At 41.2% G+C, this 12,407-nt stretch overlaps 1 protein-coding gene across 1 annotated transcript in view; it reads left to right on the forward strand.

Annotated features, from left to right (window-relative positions):
- The window catches only part of SMARCAD1 (SNF2 related chromatin remodeling ATPase with DExD box 1), a 261,584-nt gene that overhangs the window by 104,712 nt on the left and 144,465 nt on the right, over positions 1–12,407 (forward strand). The window contains exons 7-8 of the mRNA XM_082268551.1: positions 4,828–4,929; positions 11,266–11,350. Coding sequence (XP_082124677.1) covers positions 4,828–4,929; positions 11,266–11,350 — 187 coding nt within the window. The remainder of the gene's footprint in view (positions 1–4,827; positions 4,930–11,265; positions 11,351–12,407) is intronic.

Below are 12,407 nucleotides of genomic sequence, written 5' to 3' on the forward strand. Positions count from 1 at the left end.
AACAGTGCAGTTTTTTTTGTGATATTTACAAGTCTATATACTGGTGATGTACAGGGTCTCAAAAATAGCAAAACAAAAACCTAGCTGTGTCTTGGCACTAACCATACAAAATATACATGTCCTAACTACCAGGCTGAGCAATCCTACAGCTTGCCAGCTTCCACTTTCACAGCTTGTAAGTTTTCACCAACCGCTTGCTCTCAGACAGAAGGTGTCTGATCTTACAGGCTGAGAGCACTTGCTGTCTGTCCTAGATTGACCTGGAGGAGAGGACAAAGACCTGATCTGGATTGTGGATATGAGGTCCCAAATGTGTAATGGAGGAGCCTAGGAGATATATAAACCCTGAACGGGACTTTAACCAGCTCTCTGGGATGCTCTGCTACAGTGTCCTTTAAATGATAGAGACAGAAAAAAAAAAACGCCTAAAACAAATGCTATAAATGAAGTTGCAATTCATTGAGTAAAAGAAGTATCCCCAAGCAAAACATGACTTGGTAATTGCTGGAGAAACCCTTGTTTGCAAGCAGAGAAGTAAAACGTTTCTTGTACTGTAGTTGGTTACCAGGTTTGCACACATCTCAGGAGGGATTTTGGTCCACTCTTCTTTACAGATGTTCTCTAAATCCTTAAGGTTTATTGGCTGTCACTTGGTATCTCAGCTCCCTCCATAAATTTTCTATAGGATTAAGGTCTGGAGATTGGCTAGGCCACCTCATGACCTTAATGTACTTCTTCTTGAGCCACTACTTTGTTGCCTTGGTGGTATGTGTTGGGTCATTGTCATGCTGGAAGATTATCCACAACTCTTCAGTGTTTTGGTACAGGGATCAAATGATTGTTTGCCCCACTGCGTGTGCGTGTATATTATACACGTTTTGCCTTGCATTTTTTAAAAATGTAATGGGTTGTTTTACAAAGTAAGAGCTCACATATTTAAAGGTATAAACACACCTACCTGTACAATTATTCAAGAGATACAGTGTCTTGCAAAAGTAATTACCCCCATGGCATTTTTCGTGTTTTTTTGCCTCACAACCTGGAATTAACATGGTTGTTTGAGGATTTGCATCATTTTAATTAATTTACAGAGCATGCCCACAACTTGACGATGTTTTATTATTTATTTATTTTTTTTTATTGTGAAGCAAACAACAAATAGGACAAAATAACCAAAAAAGTCAATGTGCATAACTATTCACCCCCTAATGTCAATACTTTGTAGAGCCACCTTTTGCGGCAATCACTGCTCCAAGTCGGCTCGGATAAGTCTCTGAGCTTGCCGCATCTTACCACTGGGATTCTTCCCATTCCTCCTTGCAAAACTGCTCCAGCTCTTTCAAGTTGGATGGTTTGCGATTGTGAACAGCAATCTTTAAGTCCGATCACAGATTTTCTATTGGATTGAGGTCTTGGCTTTGACTAGGCCATTCCAACACATTTACATGTTTCCCCTTAAACCACTCAAGTGTTGCTTTAGCAGTGTGTTTGGGGTCATTGTCCTGTTGGAAGGGGAACCTCTGTCCTAGCCTCAAATCACGCACAGAGTGGTACAGGTTTTGCTCAAGAATATCCCTGTATTTAGCACCATCCATCTTTCCCTCAACTCTTGACCAGTTTCCCTGTCCTGGCTGCTGAAAAACATCCCCACAGCATGCTGCTGCCACCACCATGTTTCACTGTGGGGATGGTGTTCTTTGGGTGATGTGATTGTGTTGTGTTTGCGCCAGACAGCGTTTTTTTTTTTTTTTATGGCTAAAAAGTTCAGTTTTAGTTTCATCAGACCAGAGCACCTTCCTCTATACATTTTGGGAGTCTCCCACATGCCTTCTCGCAATCTCAAAACATGCCATTTTTTTTTTTTTTGTGCTGATAGTAATGGCTTTCTTCTGGCCACTCTGCCATAAAGCCCAACTCTATGGAGCATACGTCTTATTGTCCTCCTATGTACAGATACTCCAGTCTCTGCTGTGGAACTCTGCAGCTCCTCCAGGGTTACCTTAGGTTTCTGTGCTGCCTCTCTGAATAATGCCCTCCTTGCCCGGTCCGTTAGTTTTGGTGGGCGGCCGTCTCTTGGAAGGTTTGCTGTTGTGCCATGTTCTTTCCATTTGATATGATAGATTTGATGGTGCTCCTGGGGATCATCAAAGATTTGGATATTTTTTTATAACCTAACCCTGGCTTGTACTTCTCAACATTATCCCTTACTTGTTTGGAGAGTTCCTTGGTCTTCATGGCAGTGTTTAGTTAGTGGTGCCTCTTGCTTAGGTTAAGCAGCCTCTGGGGCCTTTCAAAAAAGGTGTGTATATGTAATGACAGATCATGTGACACTTAGATTGCACACAAGTGGACATCATTTCACTAATTATGTGACTTCTGAAGGTTATTGGTTGCACCAGAGCTTTTTATGGGCTTCATAACAAAGGGGTGAATACATACGCACATGCCAATTTTCTGTTTTCTATTTCTAAAAAATAGTTTTATGTATATATTTTTCTCATTTCACTTCACCAACTTAGACTATTGTGTTCTGATCCATCACAAAAAATTCAGATTAACAAAACATTGAACTTAAGGCTGTAATGTAACAAAATAGGTAAAAAGTCAAGGGGGTGAATACCTTTGCAAGGCACTGTATGTGCCAAGAGTTGAGCTTTTAAGTATTACAGGAGCACCTTCCCATCCCAAAGTTATTTATGCTTAAAACGTGTCATGTGGAATATTGTTTTATAGTACTTATGATTCAGGAAAGCTATGAATTATATAGACACTTTTAAGGTAATACAATTTGGACAGTTTTTAGTTCAGCTATAATTATATCTTGGACATGTCCAGACCTTTTTTAAATTATTTGGCAAAAAAAGTAGTCAACGTTATTTTGGAGACAGCCTGTCTGCTTCCTGAGGTTAGTGATGTTTTCTACTTCCTCATGTATTTTATATCCACATTTCGTTTGACACTCCTTTCCTTTTGGCAATAGTTACCCTTGTCTGTGTGCATGTTTCTCTCCTAGATTCAGCTTGTGAATGCCTCTTTCAAAGGGGACAGTAGGGTAGGCTGGTGGATGCAAATCTCCATACTAATAAATTGTGTACTCCTTGGAGGCTCCATGTAACGTATTAGGGGTATTCATTGCCATGGTGTCATTGAAAATTGACTTTATAATTCACTGTAGAAAGGTAGTCTTTCTCTGTACTCATTTCTGTGGAGTGCAAGTTTTAGATGTGATTTTAAACTCCGTGCATTGTCGTAGTGAGTAGCTTTGCCCAAGACATTCAGACAAATGTTGCATGTTTGCCTTTTTTTTTTTTTCTGCAGGGCAGTGTTTCTCAACCTTTTTTTCAGTCAAGGCACCCTTTTAAAATTCTGTACAATCCCAAGGCACACTAGTCTAAAATGTAGAAAACTAATAGTGTTACATAATGTTGCATCATCCACACATAGCCCTAAATGACCTCTAATTTTGGGTGTCCTATTTCACAGAAACTGCTGCAATACAACAAATTGGCTGGTGTGCGGATGTTGGCGAATTGCACTGTTTACTTTTTTTTTTTTCTTTTTATTGAAATGTCAGACATTTCAGTAAGTTAATTTGCTGGCCGTAGTCTGCCTCGCACTGCGCTGGGAATACTGTAAGTGGTACTTTTCTCAGCACAAATTGCCTGCACACCACCATAGCGCAGTAGTGGGAACTAGGAACACTAGAGACAAGGCATTTTGCCTTGTCATGCAATAGGACTGCGCTGGAATAGCCGCCCATCTGAAGTGTGAATGGGCCCTTATTCTTACAAAGCAAATACACCTTTGCACACTGGTATGGGCTAGTATTCCAGAGTTTCTCCTCTTTCAGTTTCTCTCCCTCTTTCCCTCTTTCAGCTAAAGTGACCCCAGTGCTGACAGAGCGAGGCAGCAGAGGGCCACACAAGCACAGTATGCAGGCATCCAACATGCTTCTCATCAACCAATGACATCATTGGTGGTTGGGATACCAGTGGCCGGCCCACACAGTCCCCAAGGTTGTAATGCTATGCAATAAAATCCTGTGGCTTTGTGTAATAAAAAGACAGGTTTGATCCACTCTCAGGCTTGTTGCCAATTTTGGTGCTGTTTAGGTCATTGTTAGGTATTTTTTTAAGGCACCCTTGAAGAACCCAGAAAGCACCCTGGTTGGAAAAGGCTGGTGTAGAGTCTAATGAATGCAAAAAGCAGAAGCGTGTAAGCTCCAAGCTGCATCTCCAAACCTACTCTTCACACCCATGTGACAGAAATTGGTGCATGTGCAGGCATTTACCAAACACAAATTCTGTCATGTGGAAGGACGAAAGACGTAGTCACATACTCATCATATTCCAAAGTACCAGCTGTTTTTCTTCACCCCCCATGGCTGAATGGAGTGATGGGGGATTAAAGGAATGGGGAAAGTGTTGCTGGTAGATCTGCCATTAAAGTTAGAGAAACTTAGAGAATTCTGCATCAGTGATGAGAAACCATGTAATGAAGCCCAGTCCCTTTTCTCTAAGGTCAAGTTCTGACTAGCTTGTTCTCCTTAGTTTAACTGCGAATAAGTTGAGACATTCCACCCTAAAGTCGTATTTCAAACTTAGGTGGGGTATGATGAGCTTACTATACATCTAAAGCACATACAAATGGTAGAGGAAAAAAAAACACGAAAAAGAAGTATGGATCATCCTCAAGAGTAGAGAAACCTATATATTTATTTTACTATATAAAAATCCCTTTGTTTTGTCTTTTACATTGATTCTATTTTGTTTGGTCAATTCATTTCTAATTTGTCTCATTCTAAAACATTTTTTTTATCTTTTGCAGTTTGGCGTGGACAGTGACAGCTCAGGCTCTGAAGAAGAATGGGAAAAACAAGAGGCCAGTGTAAAAAAACTGCAGAAGCATTTTCCTGATTTGGATAAGGAGGTCAGAGGACAGTCACGTTATTTTCGTTTGTGCTTTGCATGAATTTCTTTTTTTTTTTTTTTTTTTTTTTTAGTGCAGAAGAGAAGTGTGCCATTTCTTAGGCATTTAACAAGTACAAATAAAAGTGTCTTATTCACAGTGTTTTGTGTCTGGAGCATAAGCTAGAGTGAGAAGTAGATAACTAAATTAAACAAACCATCACTGTGTGTGTGTGTGTGTGTGTGTGTGTGTGTGTATGCTTTGTATGCAAGGAGTAAATAGTAGTATATGGTTTGTCCAGCAATGTTGGGTTGCATTTTGTGTGTTTTTATGTATATTATAAGTGCATACACAGTTCAAAAGACTTTGACACAAAAATGCTCCATCTGATACAATTTTTTTTTTTTTTTTAGCAATACGTGATTTAAATATTAGGCTGCCATATTTTTTATGATTTGGTCATGGGAAATGTATTTTTCTGACCAGGTCACACTGTACAAAACTGATTTTGTTGGTGTTTGCTGTCAGCTGCATCTCTGCTACTGCTCAACTGGAAATCAACACTTTCTGTGCAAATTAACTGTAAATACTTGGCATTATTAGGGCAGTATGGAATGGTGGCAGTTAAGGGTTTCCAGAGGTTTGCGCATATAGTGCTCAGGATAAATGATTACACCACAACAGATTTGTCAGAAAACCTTTACCTTTCAGAATCAACATTTTTTTATGGGACACTATACTACAAAATTCTCCCACAAATGCGGGCCATTGATTGCAACCAATATTTGTTTATTTGCACACAAAATATCTTTCCTAACAAAGTCATTCAAGACCATGTTGCAAAAATGAGGTCAGCAATGGCACCACATGGAAAAGAAATGTCACAAGGCCTGAGAAAGAAAATAATTTCTTTACATAAAAAAGGTGAAGGCTACAATAAGCTTCACTTATCAGTCAGAATACTGTAGTAAAAGGGGTTAAAAAAAAAGATGGATCTGCAACCATCCCAGAGATGTCCAGGCCATCCATGGAAGTTAACATCTTGATAGGAGCGTTTTATGTTGAAAATCGCCATGCAAGTTTACTGCAGTTAGCGAAAGAAGTAGAAAGCCAAACTGGGGTGATTGTTTCCCATGACACAATACCGCGTATACTGCAGAGGCATGCATGGGTGTCGTCCACAAAGGAAGGCCTCCCCTAAAGCCCATGCACAAAAAAGCCATCTAAAATTTGCCAGGGCCCATGTTGAAAAAGATGAATACTGGGACTCTGGAGTGATGAGACCAAGATAAATGTTTTTGGAACTGATGGCTTTGAAAGGTGACAAGTACAAAGAAAAATGCATGGTGCCTACACTGAAACATGGTGGTGGCGGTGTCCTCCTGTGGGGCTGCATGAGTGCTGTTGGTGTCGGAGAGCTGCATTACATTGATGGTATCATGAATTCAAAGATGGTACTGCTCTATATTGCAAGAGAAGATGCTACCATCATTCCATGCCCTTGGTCATCGTGCACTTTTCCAGCATGACGATGATCCAAAACACACATCCTAAAGCCACTGTTACATTTCTTAAAAAGAACAGGATGAAAGTGATTCAGTGACCAAGTATGTCTCCTGATCTGAACCCAATCGAACACCTATGGGGAAGTGTAAAGAGACAGTTGAGCGTCACTCTCCATCCAGCATCCTGGCTCTAAAAGAGGTTATTCTTGAAGAATGGAAACCGAGGTTTCAATATGTCGTCAACTTGTTCATTCCATGCCTAGAAGACTTGGTGCTGTCCTTACAAATCATAAATGTCATACAAAATACTAGATGTATTAGTTTTTGTTATGGGGTGTATTCATTTTTGCATCAACTCATTTTGAGTAAAACTGAAGATTTTTTAATCCGTTATATTCTTAACCTTCCTTTCATGTAATGAGCTAAAGAAATGTTCTATAAAACTCAGTTTTGTAAAAATTTCTGAAATTGTTCTGGTGTTCTTTGAGATATTGGTTAAATCGTACTTTTCAAAAGGGGTGTACTCATTTATGCTGAGCACTTTATATAAGGCTTTATAAATACTGCACCATAGTGAGGTTGCTTGCACTATAGCACATCTGTTTTCATTATGTTTGTGTACTGTACATATTTAATCATGCATAATACATCTTTACATTTTAGTAGATTTGTCAGCACTGAGTTTGCTAGAGCTACCATATGTACAATTTTCTGTGCCCAAAAAAGCATCCCGCAATGCCAATGTTATGTCTTCCTTCCTTTCAATCTGCTGTGGCATGTCCACAAGTCTTCCTTTGCGTCTTTACAGAGGCTGTTACAGTTCTTCATTCTGCCCAACTTCTTCCTCCACATGGCTGTTAAATGCTATTTCTCTGTCAGCAGACTGCAAAGCAAGTCTCCATGTGAGAAAAGGATTGTCTAAAAAAACCTAGCATTCTGTGTTTATCCCTTTCGGCTCTTTAAAGGAAAGTGATGGTGAGCTGCACCAGTAAACCCAAAAAGGAGCACATGTTGCCACTGCTACATTCTTTTTCATCTTATTCATACCCTAGATGCACTGCTTAGTATATCTTTTCTTTTGATAAAACAGGAAGGCCGCACCATTCATAGAGCTTCCTTTTTCCCCAAGTGGACCAATTGGGCTAAGCAAGAAATGGTAGGTCACCACATGAACTAAGGTTCTTACAGATGTCAGATGGCATACTTGGAATGCGTGAGCCACAGCTGGAATGGCCCGTATCTGTAGGTTCTTTACTTAGAGCAATTCACTAGTGCAAGTATCTGCAGTTCTGTTGAATGTGAGTGAGTGATTTCAGTTTAACTTCTGACAGTCTGTGTTGTGCATATAGATACACGCAATTCCTGGTTGAATGAGGTAAATCCATGCAGTGTCAGGTGCGGAGAGTGATCTGATCAAGTTCACACTGGCAATGTATGTACTTGTCAGTTCGTGTTAATCTGACGCGTGGACAGGTAGCGCTGTTCCTTGCTGGGGATTATTTACTGTTCCTAGATGAGCAACAGAGGGAAGCCAGTACACAATCCGCACTCTCCGCTCTGTACGAAATTGTCCTTCCTGCGTTGGTGTTTCTCAGCATCGGTAGATATGGAAGTGGGAGCCTAGGGTCAAGGTAGTAGCCCTGGGAGTGGGAGCCTCGAGTCAATGTGGTAGCCTCAACATCCAGATCACAGGGTGGTGGTGCTGAGCGGCAGGATGTCATCAGCCGCAGAGTGTCCACGGGCATGTGGGGACAATCAGATCTACGCATTTCACCTAGTGGTCTTCTTTAGGGTCAGGTCATGGGCTTTGTTGGATGTTTTACTTTTATGGTCCCATCAACAGGCGTTTCAGCTGCCAGGGTGGATCCCCCCCCCCCCCATTTCAGTTTCAAGCTCTCCAGACCAGTGATTGCCTAACTCTTTGTGAGTTTTTGGTCTGATGGTAGCCTCCTTCAAGGCATTCCTATTTGACAAGTTTCATGATACACCTCTACAAGGCAACATTCTGTAATCTTGGGACAAGTCAGCCAGGTCCCTAGATAGACCAATTTAATTAGCACTGAGGACAAATTTTGTCTCTGGCTTGGTGGTTCAGGAATCCAGCTTTGGAATAGGGGGAAGTCTTTTCTTCCAATTTTGGAAAATCCTTATCCTTTTTTTGCCTTGCATCAGCTGTGAGTATGGCATTATGTATATAGGGTTGTAAAATTATATATTTGTTTTCCCTGTTTTATTGGTTGAACTGGGTAGACTTTGTCATTTTTTTTTAACCAGATTAACTATGACACTGTGAGCTCTGCTAGATCATAAAGATCTTTTGTCTCAAAGACCAATTTACCATCCTGTGTCATATTCGCTGTCTTTACCGGCATGGCCGTTGAAACCCAGGTTTTGAGAGACAGGGATATTTCTGCACCTCTGATTCCTATGTTAATAAAGCTACTTCCATGTCTTTGGACATGGAAGATTTTCAGTACTTCACTTAGTGGGAGTCTTGGAACTCGTGGAACAAATCCTCTCCTTTCTGAAGCTAAGTCTGGACAATTGTTTAGCTTTTAGCACTATCAAGTGCTAGGCACTCTTTCTGTTTCGTTTCAGAGGCTGTTGGCCTCTCACTTCTTAACACCTTTGTACAGAGCATCTTCCATACAGCTCCCCCAGTTTGTTCCCCTTTGACTTTGTGGGATCTGAACCTAGATCTCTCTGGGCTTCAGAACTGACATATGAATCGGAGACATTCCTTTTTGATCCAACACATCAGGTAGTGTTCCCTGTAGCCATCACCTCTGAGTCGAGTGTCTAAAGGAGAGGCTTTATCCTACAAGGTACCCCCCCTGCTGGTTTTGTATGGGGACAAGGTGGTAATTAGGCAAAGAACTTCCTTCATGCCTAAGGTAGTTCCTGGCTTTATCTCAAGCATATATTCATGCCCATAAAAAAAGGTTCCAGTGTGGAGAAGTGTACATCATCCGGTCACGGACATCCGTCCTGCTGGAGCTGAAATCCTTTCGCCGTGGCCGACTTGTACGGCAATGCAGATGACATCATCCAGGGTCGACTGTCCACCAAGCCTTGCTGTCAAGCAAATACACAGAGCCTACTTCCTGGTTCTAACCTTGCCGTACAAGCCGGCCACGGCGAATTTCAGCTCCAACTAACTCACTAACGTGAATGCATGATTTTATTCATTAAACCCGTTTCATAAAGTCTACACTTAGAGGCGCCTCTGTCTGTCTTTGTTTTAGCCCTGTGGAACCCCTGGCTTTTGGTTTCTGGATGGCTGCCCTACATGGTGGACTTTTTCTCCCCCTGTGCCATTAATGACTTGGAACTCCATGGACTTTTGTTTCGATATGTGATCAAGCGCCTGTTAACATTGTGTATTTCACTGCCATATAGGATTGGGGTGATGACGCCATCAAAAACTCTGAGCCAGACTCGCACCGGTGGTTTTAGGTGATACAGCTGTCTCCTGATGGCATAGAAGGCTCTGAGTGCCTTGTCTTTTAGGGCCTCTATGGCTGGCCTAAAAACTTCCTGATTTGGTAATTTCTAGGCCGAGGTAAGTGTAGTTGGATTCATCAAGAGTGTGGTTGTTTAATGTAAAGGAGGGGCTCTATTTTTTTCTTTTTCCTTTGTAACACCATGATTTTTGTTTTGCTTGAGTTGATGGGTAGTGCCCATGTGGCACTGTATTTCTCCAGCATTTCCAGGCTGTCTTGTAGGCCTCTCTCTGTTGGTGACAGAAGTAGGAGGTCATCCGCATAGAGCAGGAACTTCACCTCTGTTCATGCAGAATCAGTCCAGGTGCTGGGGGAGGATTCTAGAGCTGCAGCTAGTTCATTGATGTAGATGTTGAAGAGGGTTGGACTTAGGCTTCAGCCCTGTCTGACTCCCCGGGCCTGTTGGAATAGTTTTTTTCTTCTTTTCCCCTTCACCTTTACACTGCAGCTGTTCTCAGTATATGAACTCTTGATGACATTGTATATTTTCCCTCCTATTCCACTTTCCAATAGTTTGAGGAACAGGCCTGGGTGCCACACAGAGTCAAATGCCTTCTTAAAGTCCACAAAACAGGCGAATATCTTTCCATGTTTTGTATTGTGAATATGGTTCCTAATGAGACTGTGCAGTGTGTAGATGTGGTCTGTAGTGCGATGGTTCGGCATGAACCCCGCCTGACTTCTGCTGAGGACGTTGTGTTAGGAAGTTTAGGATCCGGTTGTTGAGAATACTGTTGAATAGTTTCCCTAATGTGCTGCTGACACATATCCCTCTGTAGTTGGCTGGATCATACTGGTCTCCATTCTTATGGATGGGTGTTATGAGGCCTTGATTCCATACTTTAGGGTAGTAACCGGTACTCAGGACCAGATTGAACACTTTGCAAATTGCAGCATGTACATCTGGGGAGCCATGTTTAATCATTACCGGGAGGATTCCATCCATCCCGCTGGCTTTTTTAGTTTGCAGTTGTTGGATTTTCTCCCTAATTTCTTGTAGAGTAATTGGTACATCCAGGGGGTTCTGGAAGTCCTTGATTTTTTCCTCCATATCTTTTAGTCTTTTGATGATGTCTTTTTGTTCTACAGTTAACTTCTCTTCTGGAATATCTTTGTAGAGGTTCCCTATATCCAGTGCAGACACCCTTGTTAGTCTTATTTGTTTACATTGTTTTATTTCAGATCTCCTCTTGATAAGTTGAATGCTTGAAGTCTCTCTATAGCTTTAATTGCCTTTTTGCTGGCAGCATGGGTTCAGTTTCATTTGACATGGTAGTGTTTTGATTTCTTGATCCGTAACTAATGTGATAAAGACGTTCTGTAATTATGCAATATTTGTTTTTGAATAGGAGCTTAGAGAGGTTCTTCAAGAACACGACTGGTCTTTTCATGAAGCACTTGAGGCGTTGAAGTTGTTTGCTGAAGATGAACAAGGTAAAGTCTGCCACATTCACAGCTTTCCGTTTTTTTTTTTTTTCTTTCTTTTTAATGAAACAATAAAATACATATACTAATGTGAAGTATGGTGTCTACTAGAATGTTTTCAAAACTGCAAACTAATCTTTTTTTTCTTTATTTACTGTTCTACATAATCTATACTGTTTTTTAATTTGAAGCACAGAATATTTTTAATAACTGAAAAGTTTCAGGTTGGGCCTTAACTGTTGAAATTCTAGAGCTAAATACATCAGCATTTCCTCCCATTGACACCATTATTGAGGCATTTTTTCCTTAAGCTGGGTATACAGGTTTCAAAATTTGGTTGGTTCAATAGGAACCAGCTTTCGATCAACCCATGCAGCCAGGGGCTGAAACACTAATCAGTGTGTTCTGAAGGGGAATAGCACAGCGGGGAAGATCCCTGCATCCACATAGTTTGGGTAATTGCAGGGATTTTTAGTTGAATGAAAAAAAAAATAAAATAAAGCCTCTGCATGTATACCTTGCTTTACACTGACATCAATGAGGGCACTACTCCTTTCACTGACACAAACAATGAGGGACTTTTCTTCCTGCTTATACAAACCATGGAGCACTGTTCCTCAGTGGCAGAAATAGTGCCCCATTGTTGGTTTCCACAAACACCAATGATGGCAAATTGTTCCTTGTACTGACACCAGCGATGAGACGCTATTCCTCCCAATGACAACTATGATGGGGCAGTCTCCCCCCCACAAAAACACCAACAATAACCCTCTGTTTCTTTTTCTACTGACACAAACAATGAGGCATTGCTTCTTCCACAGACACCAACAGTAAGGCAGTATTCCTCCCATTGATACCAGTGATGAGGTACTATTCCTCTCACTATGGTATTCCTCTCTGAGAATACTATTCCTCTTACTGACATCAATAATAGGGCATTATTCTTGCCATTGACTCCAGTGGAGGGAAATTATTCCTCCTACTGATGTCAACGATGAGGCACTATTCTTCCCACTGACAACTAGGATGGGGCCCTATTCTTGCCACTGACACCAATGACTGGGAT

The sequence above is a fragment of the Pelophylax lessonae genome, assembly GCF_965119305.1.
Source record: "Pelophylax lessonae genome assembly, chromosome: 1".
NCBI classification, from domain to species: Eukaryota; Metazoa; Chordata; class Amphibia; order Anura; family Ranidae; genus Pelophylax; species Pelophylax lessonae.